The sequence below is a fragment of the Rhinolophus sinicus genome, linkage group LG18, assembly GCF_036562045.2.
Source record: "Rhinolophus sinicus isolate RSC01 linkage group LG18, ASM3656204v1, whole genome shotgun sequence".
NCBI lineage: Eukaryota > Metazoa > Chordata > Mammalia > Chiroptera > Rhinolophidae > Rhinolophus > Rhinolophus sinicus.
Window position 1 is genome coordinate 14,556,979 of NC_133767.1, and position 17,297 is coordinate 14,574,275.

A 17,297-nucleotide genomic window follows, 5' to 3' on the forward strand; every position below is an offset into this window, starting at 1 on the left:
GGGGAGGGGGCCAGGACGGTTGTTTGGCTCATCTGAGGCATCCTGAGGTTTCCCTGGCTGACTCCAAGGGGCGGCAGACAATCAGTGCATTGTCACCAGGGCTGCAGCATGGAGCAGGGGAGCTGCTGTGCAGAGGACCCGGGGCCGGGGCCTGTCAGGGTGAGTGCCTCCCACCACCCAGTGCCCTCTCCTGGGACGAAGACTCAGGGCATGCCTTGAACAGGGACAGGAGGGTTGCACCCATCTCCCACACCTCAGCCCCTACCTTCCCCAAGCCAGCCTGCTCCCAGGTCTCCGCTCCAGGCCCCCACTGACTGAAATGTGCCCTCAGGTGAAACCCAGGCCCTGCCATGGGGGCTGGAGAGCTGCTGGCTTGCTGCTGCTGCTGTTGGCACTGGCCGTGGCTGTGGCTGTGGCTGGAGGGCTTCTTGGCTTTGCTCCCAGGCCTTCCAAGGTGAGCCCTTAGGACCAGGGTGGGGTGTGGACAGTGGGAAGCGGGGGAGAGGCCAGTACCTCTAGCTCTCCGGTGGAGCCAGGGCTCGGAGCTGAGCTGATGGTGGGAGGACAGATGGAAGCGTCAGAAGTCTCGCAGCAGGGCTGGGGGTGGGGGTGGGAGGGCTGCCTCAGTCTGCCCGGCTGAGTTCTGGCTTCCATTAAGCCACTGCTGCAGATTCTCCGTCTGACCCTCCCGAGCCCCAGGGTGTACCAGTCCAACCAAACTGCCCAGGTGGACGTGGCCCGGAACATGGCGACCATCAGGGTGACCCCAGCTCAGAGCAATCGCAGCTGGGCAGTGCTGTTCGATGGGCAGAGCGTGAGTAGGCCCAGGGGTGGGGGGGGGAGGAGGTCACTGCCCATGGGTGTTCAGGTGGGCCTGCCTCACCTGCCTGCCTCCCCAGGGCTGTGTCTGCTACCGCCCCCCGGAGCACCAGGCCTGCTTCCTCCGCCTGATGGAGCCCCAAGATCGTGAGACCCTGCAGCTTCTGGTGAATACCTCAAGGGTGAGCAGCCCCTGCTTGCACATGGCCAAGCTTCCTGGGCCGGAGGCCAGACAAAGCGTCCTGTGTACAGCCCGGGCCCAGGGCAGGCTGGGGCTCCAGTTTCAGGGGAACAGAAGCTCTATCTTCCCTTGGCTAAGGCTGCTGACAAGAGCTGAGGGCGGGGCTGGCACGTTGCTGGCATATCCAAGGATGCGTGGGCCCTGCCCAGCCAGAGGAGGCAGTGCAAGTGTCCCTGGCCCATGGCCAAGCAGAGCCTTCTCCGCAGGCCCAAGGGTCTCACAGCCCCAGCCGGGACACACACTATGCCCAGGAGTTGCTAGCAGTGCTTGGGAGCCATGAGGTGGACCCTGCCCAGGTGGGGGCTTCGGTGAGGCACCTTTGCGAGAAGACCCCCATTTACTGGGCCCGTCGAGCCAAGGGTGAGTCAGGGCCGGCTGTGGGGAAAGGCCTGGGATCCCACAGGATAGTCTGGGAGAGGGGAAGGGGCCCCTGGGGGTTCATGGAGTCCCCTTCCCGCAGGGCCCCAGAGGCAGCGGCTGATCTACCTGTGCATCGACATCTGCTTCCCAAGCAACGTCTGCGTGTCAGTCTGCTTTTATTACCTCCCAGACTGAGCCCCCAGCCCGCCCAGCCCACAGGCCAGCCAGCCAGCTGGCTCTGTCGCCAGTACTGTGGAGGGCAGCAGCCAGCGGGGGTTAATAAACCCCTCCACCTGACCATGATGGTGTTCTCTGTGGATTCAGGACACGAAACAGGGGCAGGGAGGGGGAAAAGCACTGGCTTGGAGGGGGCCACCAGCCAGGCTGCCTCAGGTCGGCCTCCCGAGCCCTGTTACATCCAGATAAACAACTGCGGGCTACAAGAGCCCCCAGGCAGACTGGCCTGCCGATCTAGGCCGGCCAAGAGGGCCAGGGTAGGTCAGTCCGGTCCAGCTAGCCTAGGCTCGTAGATGCTAGCCCGTGGGAGTTCACTCTGACCTCGGCAGCTGAACAGTCACCTCTAGCCGATGCCATCGGATGGCTGCCTGCAATCCCACCAGGACACAGGCTAGCCCAGCACGCTGTCATTAAAAGCCAAGCAGACCACGGCTTTCTGGTGGCCGCCGTACTCCCTTTTGATCTCTCCTGTCTCCACACACCAGAGCCGGGCCAGGTTGTCAGAGGAAGCTGCAGGGAGGGAGAGCATGGGCAGCAGGTCAGAATGCAGCCCCAGGCTGGGCCACGCTGGAGGCCAGCTCCCAGGTGGCAGGGGAGTAGCAGCAGCTGCCAGTGGGCTAGCGGGGCAGGAAGGCAGGGCGGGTGGGGCTCACCAGTGACAATGTACTGGGAGTCCCCCGAGAAGGCGCAGCCCCACATCCAGCCTCGGGACGACTCTCCAGGGTTGCTGCTCTTGATGCTTAGTTCCGTCATCAGGGAAAAGTTGGATGTCCTCCAAATCTTGCAAGTTTGGTCTGCTGAGCAGGTGGCGAGAAGCCTAGGGGTAGGTGTGAGGGTGGCGGGGGTGTCATCATCAGCCACTCCAACCCTACACCCCCTTGCTTTCCACCAACCAATCAAGCCCCCAGCCCCAGACAAGTCCCCTCCTCCCAAAGCCATCTGAGGGCTCCCGTCCCCAGAAGCCCCGCACACACGTGGAGTCTGGGCTGAAGCGGCACTGCAAGGCATAGCGGGTGTGTGCTGGGATCTTGGTCTTGGGGATGAGCTGTGTCACCTCGTCGCCAATGCCGCCTGTCAGATTCCAGACATAGCAGTTCCCCTGAGGAGTAGGAGGAAAGTCATTGGAGCCTCTAGTCTGACACATGGGGAAGGATGCCCCAGCAGGTGGACCCCGATCTAGGGGCCGCCATCCAACACTGTGGCTGTGCACAGGGATCTGGGGGCTGGGGACATGTGGCAGGCACATCTGGTCCTGCCTGCAGGGAACACCTGCTGGGCTGAGAGCAGAAGGCAGGCCATGCCAGCCTTCCTGGAAGATGCTGCTGGCCAACTGGAATGTGAAAAATGAGATGGGAGGAGGGCACCCCAGAGAGAGAGAACAGCAGTCAAAGACTCAGAAGAGAGCAGTCTGGGGATGTCCTGGGACGAGTGATTGAATGGACGTTAAGGGGAGAAGATGAGTCTGGACAGGAAATCAGGGGCCAACCCACAGCATCGTGAGGCCATGGTAAGGACCCAGGGAAACAGCGAGATCAGGCTGGTACTACTGAAGGGTGTTCTGGTTGCAGAGAGAGAAGGGATCCGGGTGCGGGGAGGTCAGAGAGGAGGGAGGGAGGTCAGAGATGGGGAGACAAGGGAGACTTGGACCAGGGGGCAATAGGGAGGAGGAAAGGGGCAGACTTGAGAGATTCAGGAAATGGAACCTGCTGATGGGGCTACCGCAAGTAGTGAGAAGTGGCATCTGACTTTGGTGGCTAGGTTGGAGCTGGAGCCCAGGAGGGGGAAGCAGGACCGTGGGGCAAGGGGCGGGGCCTAGGGGACATCTGGGGCATAACCCACCTGTGGGGAATCAGGGAAATAAGGGGCTGGGTGCTGAGCTGGCTTCCCCCATTGCACCCACCCCAGGACTCACGGTGCTATTGACTGCTGCCATGTAGCTGGCGTCTGGGTCTATATGCGCAGATGTGATGGAGACCTCAGGCTCAGGGATCAGTTGCTCATTGTGGTCAGTTTTCAAGTCCCAGATGTGGATGGCGCCGCTCTGGTCACCTACAATGAGCTCCGCCTGGGGTGCAGGAGAAGTGAGGTAGGGCAGGACCCCTGCCATCCAAAGCCCCGGGGTACCCAGCCCTGTGCATACCCCTCACCTGGTTGGGGTGCAAGCACACGCAGTTAATGGGCGCATTCACCTGGAAGATCCGCTGACACTGAAGGTTCCGGGACCTTCGGGGTAGGAGACGTACACTGTCTGTAGTAGACGCTCTTGGTGCCCCACCCAGATGTCCTTTCCCTGGCCATTTATCCTTGTCCCTCTGCTGAGGAGGTGCCCCCCAAGAAATACTTGGGAGGCTCAGCCTTCCCTAGGGGCCGCCTGAAGCCAATGACTGAGTCAGAAGGGGCGTAAAGGCCGGCACCCTGCCCCAAGGTGGAACTTGCTGTTTGATGCAGTTTGCGCTCCAGAGCTTCCTGTGGGATCAGGCTGAGGCTAGACTTCTCTTTGTGTTGCTTCCTCTCGGCCCTAACTTGCTTTCCTCACTGCCCTCAAGAAATCACCCGCACAGCAAACCCTGTTTCAGCCTCTGCTTGGAGGGGACCCAACGGGAATCAGTCTCCAGCCTGGCTGTCACCCCCATATATCCATGCAGCAGGCCCCCACACCTGAGGTCCCAGATCCGGGCGGTGCAATCCTCTCCACCGGTGTACATCCAGCGGCCATCCTCATGGAAGCCCACAGACGCGATGTTCTTATTGACGCCGTCATAGCTGATGATGGGGTTGGGGTTATTGGAGTTGAGATCATACATGCGGATGTGCTGATAACCTGTGGGTACAGGTCCTACTGAGGTGTGGCTGTGCCTAGCGCAACCTGCTCTAGATTAGGGGTTGGACTGAGGGTGTAGGTACCTGCAGCAGCGATCATGCTTCGGTCAGGTGTGATCTCGAGCGCGTTCACCTGCTCGCTCTGTTAAGGACGACGAGCAGAGTCCTCAAGGCCTCCCCCATCTGGCTCAGCTGCATCCTCCCACCCCAGGCCTTTGCCCAGGCTGTTCAACCCACCAGGCGTCCTGCCCAGCACCACCCTCCCGACCTCCCCAGTTGAGGATACAGAGTCCTGGTGCTGTACTGTGCGGGTGCAGATTCCACTGTGGGCCTGCCAGAACCGCACCGTGTGGTCATAGCCCGCAGTGGCCAAGATGACCGGGTCACTGCCCACCGTGCCTGGGGACGTGTTCATGTTGTGGCTGCTTGGAAGACTCGGCAGGGATCAAAGGTCAGAGCATCTAGAAAAGAGAAAAGAGAATAATATTTGAGGTATATCCTCTCTGTCTTACACAGATTATAGGTCCACTTGTTGCTGAGAGATAGGTATTATCATTCGTATTTCAGAGATAGGGGAAACTGAGGCTCGGAGAAGTTCAGGGACATGCGTGACAACCGACCGGGGCAGCTTCCAGCTCCAAGGCCTGTGGTCCTCCTCCCTGGCCCCCCGGACCTGGCCGAGACGTCACCCCATCCACCGCCGGCAGGGGGCAGTCACACCCGGGGTGCCGCACTGCCGCAGGGGCGTGCCGCGCGTGCGCAAGGCGGCAGACGGGCCGCCAGGAAAGCCGAACACTGCGGCTGCGCATGCGTAGCAAGCCGGTGGCGAGACCTGAAGGGAGGGGGCGCTCTTGGCGGGACCCTCGCGCTCCCCAGTGCTCCGCCGACCGCCCTGGCTCCGTCCCGCTGGGCCCGCTTCCCCCGGGCGCGCTCTTCCGGCCACCCGGCAGCCGCTTTCCAGCCTTCGTCCCGCGGCCTCCGTACCTTACATGCGGCTCTGCGCTCCGCCGTGGTCCAGGACGGCGAGCGGAGCCGAAGTGAGTCGATAAAGGCTGAGGCCGAGCGTAGAGTTATCGATAGGCCATTAGGGCGACACCACGAGCTTACGGGGGTGGGTGGGACGAGACCAAAGTTCTGGTATTGGGGCCCCTCGCCTCCGGGAAGAGCCAGAGTCGAGGCCTCGGTGCTGCCTGTATCTGGCGTCTGAGTCTGGCGCGGGGTGGACGAGCAAGGCAGCGGCCCAGCCTTCTCCCCACTAGAGCACCCCACCGTTGTGACATGGCTACCCATTTTCCAGGCTTGGGTCCCGAGGCCCGTCACGCCACCCCCCCTCCCTTGCCTGGCTCCCCTACTCCTCACGCCGGTCAGGATTCCCAGGTAAATTACCGGACGCCTAGTTACATCTGAATTTCAGATAAGCAAAACTAATTTTCGTAGTGTAAGTATGTCCCAAGTATCACATGACATACTCTAAAACTTGATTCATTGCCTACGTGAAATTCAAATGTAACTAGGAGCCCTTTAGTTTTATTTGCTAGATCTGGCAACCCTAGTGCGGGCCCTTTCAGGCCCGTCTAGCCCAGTCCTGACCCTCGTGGGGGGGGGCGACCCCCCGAACCCCCCCCCCCCCCCCGCCCCTGCTTCCCCACTTAGTCCAGGCCTCTCCTAGACTGGGGTCCCTTATGCCACATTTTCCATGCCAGTTCTCCCACAGTCCACGCACGTGGTGACCTCTTTCACAGAAAAATGAGTCCTAGAGACCGGCTCTTCCACCGTTTATTCCCCCCACACTTAAAACGCAGCTGCATCACCCCATCCTTCCTCTGGCGCCTTGACCAAGGCCATATCCTCGCCCATCCACCCAAACCTGGGTCCTGGGAACCCTCCTTCCAGTACCTTCTCCAGCTCCACTCCTTCCTTTCCCTCAGCCTTTCAACACCCTAACACAACGGAACTCTTTCCAGCCAGCACTCTCCTCCAAAGAGCTGTCTTCACTGCTTGGCTGGCTCCACGTGCATCCTCACTTGCCGCTCATTCCTCAACCTGCTGTGTGTCTTTTACCCCCAGCTTTCCAGTGGAAATGTCACAAGGCCACTGGCCTTTTCATGCTGCCAAACCCAGTTGATACTTTTTCTTCTGCAGTCTTGACATGTCTGCACAGTGGCTGACAGCACTGCTCTTGGAAAGTTCCTGTCGACTAGCTTCTTGCCCAGGCACTCAGTCTCTTTCTCTGCCTTCCCTTAAGTGCTGGTGCCCTCCAGAGTTATGTCTGCACGCCATACTGTCTTGGGCGTTTCGCCCACCCTCTGGGGCTTCCAGTAGTAGCCCTGCTTTGGGCCCTTCTACTCCAGCTCAGACCTGGCTCCCTGTGCTACATTGTTCCTTGAAGTCCCCAGAGACACCTGCACTTTCTATAGCCAAGATAGTTCACCACAGACCTATATACCCCTTCTGTGGCACAGTGGCCAGCTGGGTGTTACAGCAAGGAGTGACTTGGGTGCATCTGCCACCCCCTCTTTCATAATAGCATCCTGACCTGCCTCCCCACATCACTCTGGCTCTCCTCCAGGCTGTCCATCATATTGCAGAATAATCTTTTAAAAACCTAAGTCTGAGTAATTAGAAGCCTTCAGGAGTCTCCGGTCACCCCCCGGGCTATTGGGCCTGATCGCTAAGAACCCTGCAGCCTTCTCCCTCTCTCCCCACTCCATCGATGAAGTATTCTTTCTGGCCAGAGTAGGTGACAGTATTGGATTTGCCACCACACACTCCCCTTTGAATCCTTTCCCACACCTAGGATGCTTTCCCCTCAACCTCTGTACCTTCCACACTCCTGGTTTTCAGCACCTTTCATAGCATTTTGAGGGCTTATTCTGTGTGGGGCATTATGCTGGTGTTTTTGTGTTGAGGTGAAATTCACATAGTATGAAATTAACCATTTTTATAATTCAGTGGCTCTTAGTATATTCACAAGGTTGTGCAACCAACTCCTCTGTCTACTTCCAGAACGTTTTCATCACTCCAAAATAAAACCCCATACCCGTTATGCAGTCACTCCTCATTCCCCCTCCCCTCTCACCCCCTCACCCCCTGGCAACCACCAGTTTACTTTCTGTCTCTGTGGAGTTGCCTATTTTGGATATTTCTTTTTTTCCTTTTATTTTTTATTCCCATTCCCCTCCCCCCTCCCCTTTGGCATCAGCTTGTTCTCTATGTGTCTGTTTTATTTATTTGTTTTATTTTTTTAGATTCCACATATAAGTTAAATCCTATGGTATTTGTCTTTCTGTCTGACTTATTTCACGTAGCTTAAAATCCTCTAGGTCCCTCCATGTTGTTGCAAATGGCAAGGTTTAATTTTTTTTTTATGGCTGAATAATATTCTGTCGTGTACGTATATATATACTATATGTATGTATACTTTATATATAATACATATATACCATGTTTTCTTTATTCATATATCTATTGATGGACATCTAGGTTGCTTCCATATCTTGGCTGTTGTAAATAGTGCTGCAGTGATCATAGGGGTACAGATATCTTTTCAAATTAGTGTTTTTGTTTTCTTCAGCTACATATGCAGAAGTGGAGTTGCTGGGTTGTGTAGCAGCTCTATTTTTAGTTTTTTGAGGGATCTCCATACTGTTTTCCATAGTGGCTGCACTACTTTACAGTTCCACCAACAGTGCATGAGGGTCCCTTTTTCTCCACATGCTCGTCAGCACTTGTTGTTTGTTGATCTATTGATGATGGCCATTCTGACAGGAGGTGATATTTCATTGTGGTTTTAGTTTGCATTTTTCCTGATGATTAGTGATGTTGAGCATCTTTTCATATGTTTGTTGGCTATCTGTATGTCCTCTTTGGAGAAATGTGTAATCGTCTGCTCCATTTTTAAAATTGGATTTGTGTGTGTGTGTGTGTGTGTGTGTGTGTGTGTTGTGTTAAGTTGTATGAGTTCCGTATATATTTTGGATATTAGCCTTTTATCAGATGTATCATTTGTAAATATCTTCTCCCATTCAGTAAGTTGTCTTTTTATGGTGTTGATGGTTTCCTTTGCTGTGCAAAAACTTTAGTTTGATGTAGTCCTATTTGTTTATTTTTTCTGTTTTCCTCTTGTTTGAAGAGACATATCAAAAAAGATATTGCCAAGGGCGGCCAGATGGTTCGGTTGGTTAGAACATGAGCTCTGAACGACAGGGTTGCTAGTTTGAGTCCCACATGGGCCAGTGAGCTGCGCCCTCCACAACTGGATTGAAGGACAACGACTTGGAGTTGATGGGCCCTGTAGAAACACAGTATTCCCCAATAAAATTTATTTTAAAAAAATTATCATGGAGAGTGCCCTTAAAAAAGAAAAAAAGGTATTGCCAATAGTGATGTCAAAGACTGTACTGCCTGTGTTTTCTTCTTGGAATTTTATGGTTTCAGGACTTACATTTAAGGCTTTAATCCATTTTGAATTTATTTTGTATATGGTGTAAGAAAGTGGTCCAGTTTCATTCTTTTTTTGCATGTATCTGTCCAGTTTTCCCAACAGTACTTATTTTTATTTTATTTTACATTTTATTGGGGAATATTAGGGAACAGTGTATTTCTCCAGGGCCCATCAGCTCCAAGTCATTGTCCTTCAATTTAAACGTGGAGGGTGCAGCTCAGCTCCAAGTCCAGTCGCCGTTTTCAATCTTAGATGCAGGGGGCGCAGCCTACCATCCTATGCAGGAATTGAACCAGCAACCTTGTTGTGAGAGCTCGCACTCTAACCAACAGAGCCATCCGGCCGCCCCTCTGGAAGCTCAGCAGCAGCTCTGTGGAGGGCATAGTTCACTGGCCCATGTGAGAATCGAATCGGCAACCCTGTCGTTCAGAGCTCACTCTAATCAACTGAGCCATCCGGCTGCCCCCAAACACTACTTGTTGAAGAGACTTTACGACATTGTATATCCTTGTCTTCTTTCTTGTAGATTAATTGACCATATAAGTAAGGATTTATTTCTGGGCTTTCTATTCTAATCCATTGATCTATATATCTGTTTTTTATGCCAGTACCATACTGTTTTGATTATTGTAGCTTTGTAATATAGTTTGATATCAGGGAGAGTGATACTTCCCACTTTGTTCTTTCCCATGATTTCTTTGGCTACTCAGGGTCTTTTGTGGTTCCATATAAATTTTAGAATTAGTATTCTAATTCTAAGAAGAATTAGGGATTGCATTGAATGTGTATATTGCTTTAGGTAGTAAGGACATTTTAACAATATTAATCCTTCCAATCTATGAGCAAGGTAAATCATTCCATTTATTTGTATCTTTTTCAATTTTTTTCTCTGGTGTCTTATAGTTTTCAGAATAGAAGTGTTTCACCTCTTTAGTTAAATTTATTCCTAGATATTTTCTGCTTTTTGATGCAGTTGTAAATGGGATTGTTTTCTTAATTTCTTTTTCTGCTTATTCATTATTGGTGTATAGAAATGCAACAGATTTCTATATCCTGCAACTTTACTGAATTCATTTATTAGTTTGAATAGTCTTTTAGTGGAATCTTTAGGGTTTTCTATATATAGCATCATGTCTTCTGCAAATAATGAGAGTTTTACTTCTTCCTTTCCATTTTGGATGCCTTTTATTTCTTTTTCTTGTCTGATTGCTGTGGCTAGAACTTCCAATACTATGTTGAATAGAAATGGAGAAAGTGGTCAACCTTGTCTTGTTCTTGATCTTACAGGAAAAGCTTTCAGCTTTTCACCATTGAGTATGATATTAGCTGTGGGTTTGTCATATGTAGCCTTTATTATGTTGAGATATGTTCCTTTTGTGCCCACTTTATTTAGAGTTTTTATCATAAAGAATGTTGAATTTTGTCAAATGCTTTTTCTGCATCTATTGCAATGATTATATATGGTTTTTATCCTTTATTTTGTTAATGTGATGTATCACACTGATTGATTTACAGATGTCGAAGCATTTTTACATCCCTGGGATGAATCCCACTTAGTCATGGTGTATAATCCTTTTAATGTATTTTTGAATCTAGTTTGCTAATATTTTGTTGAGAATTTTTGCATCTGTGTTCGTCAAGGCCTGTATGGATATTTCATATAAATGGAATTATACAATACATGGCCTTTTGTGTCTGGCTTCTTTCATGTTCTCAACATTCATCTAGGTTATAACAAGTATCAGTACTTCATTCCTTTTTATGGCCAAATAATTTTCCATTGTATGCATAGACCACAGTTTGTTTATCCATTCATTAGTTGATGGACACTTGAGTTGTTTCCACTTTTTGGCTGTTACGAATGATGCTGCTATGAACATTCCTGTACAAGCATCTTTCTGAGTACATGTTTCCATTTCTCTATATACCTAGGAGTGGAATTGCTGGGTCACATAGTAACTCTGTTTTAACATTTTTGGAACCACCAAACTATGCTGAGCGTTTTACCTACGTTATACATCAGGTCTTCACAATAGCTCTGCCAAGGAGAAACCACCCCCATTTTGGAGACGAGAAAACTCAGGCTCAGAGGTGTAGAGTCATGTGTCCAAGGGCACATGGCTGGAACATGACAGCACCTATCCTGCTGGGCTCAGCTGTCATCCCTTGGTCTCCTCCCTTCTGGCTGAAGTGACTATTCTCTGGGCAGCCCCTGCGTCTTGTATGTCCTCCTCATCTTCCTCTATAAGTACAGGAGTTACTACTCCTCCAGGGCAGCTCCTCCGCCAGGCTCAGAGGCAGCTCTGGAAGTGGCAGATAACTATGCGGGCTCAGAAAGCTGGGAGAGGAAGAGCCCTGTGAACCCCAGCACCTGAAGGATGTCCAGAGCAAACCGGCAAAGGAACCTGAGAGCAGGAGAGAGGAGTGGGGCTGAGGGACGGTTGGAAGACTTGGCCAGGGGTCTATGGGGTTACCACCTTGGCCTTTTCTCTTTGCCTTGGCACTCTTTGCCTTTTCTGTGGGAGTTCTGGGTGGAGCCTGGGGCTGCACATGTCCAGTGCCTAGGGGTGATTGACAGACCGGGCCAGGTTCCCCGCCTAGCCTGAGCAGCTCCAGCATCTCTGCTGGGCAGGAAGAGGGGACAGGATGAGTCGATGTGGATACCCTCTTATGTACCAAGCACCAGCTGAGCACTTTACGGAGTAGAAACCATGGCAGCTAACATATGCTGCACGCTCCCAGCAGTCTTGGGGAGGGTAACTTTTGTCATCCACCATTTTATACATAAGGGGCTGGGCACCAGGGCTGGGGGGGTGAGGTGGGGAGGAGCACCAGGGAGCACCTGAGTAGGCGCACAGCTGGTGGGCAGGACCAGGGGCTGAGCCTGCTGGTGGAGGCTGCCATGCAGCTGGGAAGGGGGCCAGACTGGGCTGCAGTGAAGTGGCCGCCAGCTCTACTCCAGGCTGAGCCTCAGAAATTCTGCTGGCTCAGCGGCCCCTCCCGGGGATCGTCCTAGTCCTCAGAGGCCCGACTTCCTGGAGGGTTGCCCAAGTCCCTCGTCTCTGCATCCTCATCCCCCAGCTGAATCAGCTGGCCTGCTGTACTGCCCCCATCCCTAGGCTGGGGGGGATGACACACATCTGTTTTCATGTGGGCCCTCTCATCAACCCTGGGCTGCAGGTAGAGCTACTGGCCCATTTTACAGATGAGGCAGCTGAGTGTCTGGAGCTTGACCAAGGTCACGGTGTTGGCCAGTAGCTCCCTTCCTAGGGTGTTAGCCTCACCAAGCACTGTGAATCTAGGAGAATCTGTACAGCTCTCTTCCCAGGTCTGTCCTCCTGAAGGTGGACCACAGCAAGGTGGCCACCCTTAGGTGTGAGGAGAGACCAAAGGATGCCTGTTTGTGGGGTATAGATGGAGCTGGAGCTGGGCAGAGAACAGAGGTTCTGCAGCTGCAGGCAGGGGCCAGCTCATTATCCAGAGGCATCCAATCATTCTGACTTGGAATTTCGCCTTTCAGGTCATGATGAAGGTATATTTGTCAAGGTAGGAGGGTAGAACATATTGTATTTAATAGGTTATTGGCATGATTTATGTTTAAATATTTAGACACTCAATGTATGGGCTTCTGTTTTTATTCTTGCCCCAGGCCCTGCAAATGTTAGGCTCAGGCCAGAGTGGTTTACCTTAGCCAGCCAAAACATAGAAATAATGGTAAGGATGATAGCTATCTTTTTATTTTTATTTTTTTGTGGTGCTTCCTGTGTGCTAGGCACACAGCTAGGCTCTGCAGATACAAAGATGAGTAAAGTATAGTCATTTCTCCAACAGCCCAGGTAGGGAGACCCAAGTATATCACAATATCCACAGCAACCATTTGTCGAGCACTTACTAATTTCTACTGCAAAGTGTTTTATTGATAGCATCACAATGAATCCTCAAATAATCTAAGGGGAGTAGCATTCTTACTACATTTTACAGAGGGGAAAGAGACTCAGAAAGACAAAGTGACCAGAAAAAGCCAGAAAGAGGCAGAACTGGGACAAATGCAGAGGCCAGTGAGGGTTCAAAGCTCAGACTCATGACTTGGAGACTCTGGGACCTCAGGTGATTCACTCGGCTTCTCTAAGCCTCAGTTTCTTCATCTGTAAAATGGGCACATTAAGTCCAAGTTTATCTATGAAGTGACTACCATGGGTTCCTGACCCAAGATAGATGCACAGGAATTGGTCACCATAAAGGATTGGGGAAGGGCCCTTGCATTTTAGAGACCCCTCTGGCAGCCCAGACCTAGTCTTGCTCCCTAAACTTCACAGGAGACCCAATGGAGGTGGGGTGGGGAATGACCACGTGCCTGGATCAGGGGATCCCAGTGCCCGCTGCTTCCCCTCCTCCACCCTCTGGTCACCTTCCTTCTGGAGGTGCTGGATGGTCTGGGCCATAAGAAGTGGGGAATCAGGCCATCATTTGGGCGAACTTACCAAATGTTCCTAACGGCCTTGATCTTCCCCTCCGTGCAAATGAAAATGAAACTGAGCCTGAGCCAGAACACAGACCCCAAGACGGCTGTCTCTGGAAGGCTGCAGCCATGACAAGATGAGGGCTTGAGGCCAAGGAGGTCAGAAAGGTGAGACCTCTGTATGTGCATGTAGAAGGGTCAAGTGTCTGTCAAGCAGGACTGTCCTGTCTGGCGATGCCAGAGTCTGTGGCTGGAGGCTGGAGTATAAGCAGGCTTGGGTGAGGGCTCAGTTTGCTGCTGGGCTGGCCTGTGACCCCATTAGTGCTGGAGATGGGGGGTTGAGGCCCCCCCTTAGTAGGTGGGGGGCTGCAACCGTTGGGGGTGCTGCACTGGGGTTGGAGTTCAGATTGAGTGCTGTCGCCCTGTGTTGTTTGTGGAGAGAGCCCGAGGCAGCAGGGGAAGGTGCAGTTGTTAGTGGTGCTGGTGGGGTGGGGGTGCGGGTTCCCTGACACTGAATTCATTATTGGGAGATTCCTCTTCACAGTCCCTCGACACCTCCCACGGGAACCACGGGCCAGAAATGTCTGACAGCCTCTGGCGGGCCGATTCCCGTGCCGCCTCTGGTGCCCGGGTCTCTCTGTGCCCGGGTCTTCGCCTGCCCACTGCCGCCGAGTCCCTCCCCCCATTGGGTCCCGCAGCCTCTGGAAGCCTTTCTCAGGCTCAGCCTCGCGCCGCCGCCGTGTCGGGGCTCGGGGTCCATTCCCGCGGTGGATGATGTCCCCAGCCACCGGCGCTCGCAAAGGGTTGCGGTGTGTCCGCAGAGGCCGGGCCTGACCCGCGCTGCCCGCACGTGGGGAGGGGGCGTCTCGGGAGGACGCGGCCTGATGTAGGGGTGGAGCCAAGGAGCCTGGCGCGCGGCGGGCGCGGGCGAACGGAGGTCAGCGGCCGCAGGAGGGGGACCCAGGCGTCCGGGAGGCGGCGCCAGGTGCCGCGCCCCAGCCCCGCGCCCCCCGCCGGCCCCCGCCCCCGGGCCGCCCCCCGCCCGTGACGCGCTCCCCGCCCCCTCCGCGCCCGGAGCCGGAGCAGGAGCCTGAGGACGGCGAGGGGCGCGGGAGGCGGAGGAGGCGGCGGGGGAGGGAGGAGGATGCAGCCGGCGCCGCGGGGCCGCCGCCGCCTCTGAGCCGCGCCGAGCGCACGGAGCGCAGCCGCGTCGCTGCGGCCCCGACCGCGCCATGGGGAAGGAGCAGGAGCTGGTGCAGGCGGTGAAGGCGGAGGACGTGGGGACCGCGCAGAGGCTGCTGCAGAGGCCGCGGCCGGGGAAGGCCAGTGAGTGCGGGGGGCGCGGGGTGGGGGGGAGGGAGCCGCGGCACGCCCGGGGGCCACCTCCTGCGCCGAGCCCCTCACCCCTTCTGGCGCAGGGCGGGGAGGGGGATGCTGTCGGTCCCCGGGGGCGGGGCGGGGCCAGCATCGCCCAGACCCTCAGTCCGCATCCCCGCCCCCAGCACTGAAGAGGGGCGGCACCCAGCGCCGGGCCGTCACCCTGAGTCCCCCCCAGCGGGCACCTGGCGGCACCCACCTCCCCGGTCGCAGGTGTTTGCATCCCTCCCTCCTGGGCTGCAGGCTGACAGCTGGAGGTCTCTGCTGGGCCTTTAAAGGGCGAGGCGGATGCCCTCCCCATGGAGAGAGGGAGGGGGCCCTTGCGGTGAGGGGCATCACAGGGCAGACAGTCCCTGTCAGACCCCCTCCCCACCCCATGTTTAATAACATGCTTTTCAGGGAAAGGGGGGCAGAACCATGCTGGGGGTGTGGCTGTCCAGGCATGGCTGGCTGGGGGCCATTTAGTGATGGGGGAAAAGAGACCCAAGGTCGCCCAGCCCAGGGCAGGCTAAGCTCCAAGCAGGTGCAGACCCTGGTCCTCTCTGGCTTCCCTGCTGGGAAAAGGGGTTGTGGGGGAGGGGGATTCTCCCACTGGCTATCTTGAGCTTGCGCTGTAGGGGCCCCAGGGAAGGGTTGGGAGCTTGGAGCCCTGATCCCAGCACTCATCCCAGCTCAACCCGGAGCCTCCCCCGGGGGCTGCTGGAGATAGATGGATGGGCGTGTTGACCAGCTGCTTGTGCGGCTGCGCACGTATGGCTGCACGTATGGCTGTGTCAGTGTGTCAGGGCACCTGTAGGGGTGCGGGCAGGGCTTTGCAGGGTGGCACGTGAAGTCTGGGCACCCCACTCCCCACCCCACCCCCACGGACTATATGTAAGCCAGGGAGGCCTCCCCACTCTCCAGGGGGGATGCTGAGAAGAGACTGCCTTGGGCCAGGTGGGAGGTAGATCCTAGAGCCCCAGGAAGACCCTCCTGCTGCAGCCTGCTGGGCTAGCTCCTGTCTCCTCTGTGCAATTAGAGAGCTGCACATCGGGGCCTTGCAGACATACATACTCAGGCTGGCTGTGCCTTCCACATCCAGTTGGGGCTGACTTCAGGGCCTCAGGGCTCAGAAAGGGAGGGCTTCCAGGCAGAGGCAGCCTCAGCTGCGACTCCGAAGCAGGTGGAGGGATTGAGAGGTGGAAGGCAAGGTCAAGGCCTCCACCTAGTGGCGGTGCAACCTTGAGCACAGACAACTTCAGCTCTCCAGGGTTCAGTCTCATCACCTATAGGATGGGGATGTTTGTGGTCCCTGCCTCCTACCATTGTTGTAAGGACAGTGAAAGAGCGCACATAAAGCCCAGGCTCTCACTAAGTGCTCAGTTAGCACTAACTAGGACTATTTCCTCAGCCCAGAGTGGGTGGGCCAGGGAAGTGGGGGCATCAGACTTGGGGGTTCCTCCTCCCTTCTACTCTGGCCCCCCAGGGAAGGTGTGGGGACTTTTACCATTACCTGGGCCTCACCTGGATCTCGACATCCACCCCTGCCTGGCCTGGTCTCTGGGCTCTGACTCACAGGGGCGGGTATAATAAATCAGACAGCGAAATCCCTCCATGAATTAGCTCAGTTGTCATGGCAACACTGGCCTGCTTTGGAGTAAGACTTATTTTGATTCAGCAAAGTACAGCTAGAGTTTGGGCCATGGGGTGGGGGGCACCCAGCAGTGCTCCACAGGGCTCCCCAGACTCCAGAAGTATTCCCATGATCCTCATTACCATGATCTCCCCATGCTGGCACCTTTCCTCCACCCCAGCCCCCCAATGGGGACCCAAACTCTGTCAGCCACCCATCCTGCCTTGAAGGGAGCTTCCCTTTACACACACAGGCACTAACTAGCATGCTTAGCAGTTGTTCTTGCGGGAGAGAAGAGACTGCTCTGGAGGAAAAATGCCGGGTGAGAGCTGGCCATTTGCTGGGGGTGGGGTACCCTACCCTTCTTTCTGGCCCAACCTCCCCTTTCCATATTCCCTGAAGACTTCAGGGCAGCATTCCTGTGCTCTCTCACCTTGGCCCACTAATAGTTCCCCTCCAGCATCTGGCCAGGGGCTCCCTGTCTGGGGGAGGAGGCAGTGGGGAGCTGTGAGGCGACTGCACTGGCTCTGCTTCCTTGGGGAAGCTGAGAAGGTGCCTTGTCCCTGGACACCACAGGGTTCAGCCACTCTGAGATGGTACCAGAGAGGCAGGACCACATCCCTGTAGGGGACTGAAGTGGCCCTGTGGGGGTGGCCTATGAGTGGTTTGTGTGGTTGGAGGAGCCTCTGGTCAGAGAGGTGGAAGGAATCTGTGAGTGGAGGGTGGGAGAGGGGCTGGGGCCTCTGGAGTCTGGAGCAGACCTCAAAAATAGAGATGGTTCCAGGAGAGACGTTAGAGGGCTGAGGTGACGAGAGGCTGGAGAGCCCAAGTCACGGGGTGGGTTGTGGGGCAAAGTTTATGCGCTATGACTGATGTGGAATCTGTAGGACTTAGTGCCCTCGTGGGAAGGGAAAGGGGGCTCCTGAGA

General features: G+C 54.9%; 3 protein-coding genes across 11 annotated transcripts in view; 2 read left to right on the plus strand and 1 right to left on the minus strand.

Annotated features, from left to right (window-relative positions):
• On the plus strand, window positions 1-1,718 carry BRICD5 (BRICHOS domain containing 5). 3 transcript variants are annotated; one of them, XM_074322835.1, is made up of 6 exons: window positions 1-159; window positions 332-454; window positions 659-814; window positions 900-986; window positions 1,267-1,420; window positions 1,521-1,718. In XM_074322835.1, exons 1-6 carry the CDS (start codon window positions 109-111, stop codon window positions 1,613-1,615), a joined length of 666 nt encoding a protein of 221 aa, XP_074178936.1. In that variant the 5' UTR covers window positions 1-108; the 3' UTR covers window positions 1,616-1,718. The 3 variants fall into 3 exon arrangements, with proteins under 3 accessions (XP_074178936.1, XP_019568699.2, XP_019568697.2); XM_019713140.2 differs by having other exon boundaries at window positions 5-159; window positions 671-814; window positions 900-1,001; XM_019713138.2 differs by having other exon boundaries at window positions 6-159; window positions 900-1,001.
• On the minus strand, window positions 1,580-5,745 carry MLST8 (MTOR associated protein, LST8 homolog). 5 transcript variants are annotated; one of them, XM_019713137.2, is made up of 9 exons: window positions 5,462-5,745; window positions 4,764-4,938; window positions 4,562-4,610; window positions 4,316-4,478; window positions 3,805-3,880; window positions 3,570-3,722; window positions 2,632-2,756; window positions 2,311-2,474; window positions 1,580-2,167 (listed from the first exon to the last, which is right to left on the minus strand). In XM_019713137.2, the coding sequence occupies exons 2-9, from the start codon at window positions 4,890-4,892 to the stop codon at window positions 2,049-2,051; spliced, it is 978 nt and encodes a 325-aa protein (XP_019568696.1). In that variant the 5' UTR covers window positions 4,893-4,938; window positions 5,462-5,745; the 3' UTR covers window positions 1,580-2,048. The 5 variants fall into 5 exon arrangements, with proteins under 5 accessions (XP_019568696.1, XP_019568692.1, XP_074178929.1 ...); XM_019713133.2 differs by having other exon boundaries at window positions 4,562-4,613; window positions 5,462-5,743; XM_074322828.1 differs by lacking the exon at window positions 5,462-5,745 and adding an exon at window positions 5,310-5,450.
• Window positions 5,389-17,297, plus strand: part of CASKIN1 (CASK interacting protein 1) — a 26,594-nt gene continuing 14,685 nt past the window's right edge. The window contains exon 1 of one of the 3 annotated variants that reach the window (XM_019713121.2): window positions 5,389-5,514. Coding sequence is in view for 2 of the 3 variants with exons in the window: in XM_074322819.1 (XP_074178920.1) it covers window positions 14,613-14,706 (94 nt within the window). In the remaining variant the exon portion in view is untranslated. Of the gene's footprint in view, window positions 5,515-13,925; window positions 14,707-17,297 lie in introns of those variants that run through there. The other 2 variants (XM_074322819.1, XM_074322820.1) reach the window with 2 other exon arrangements.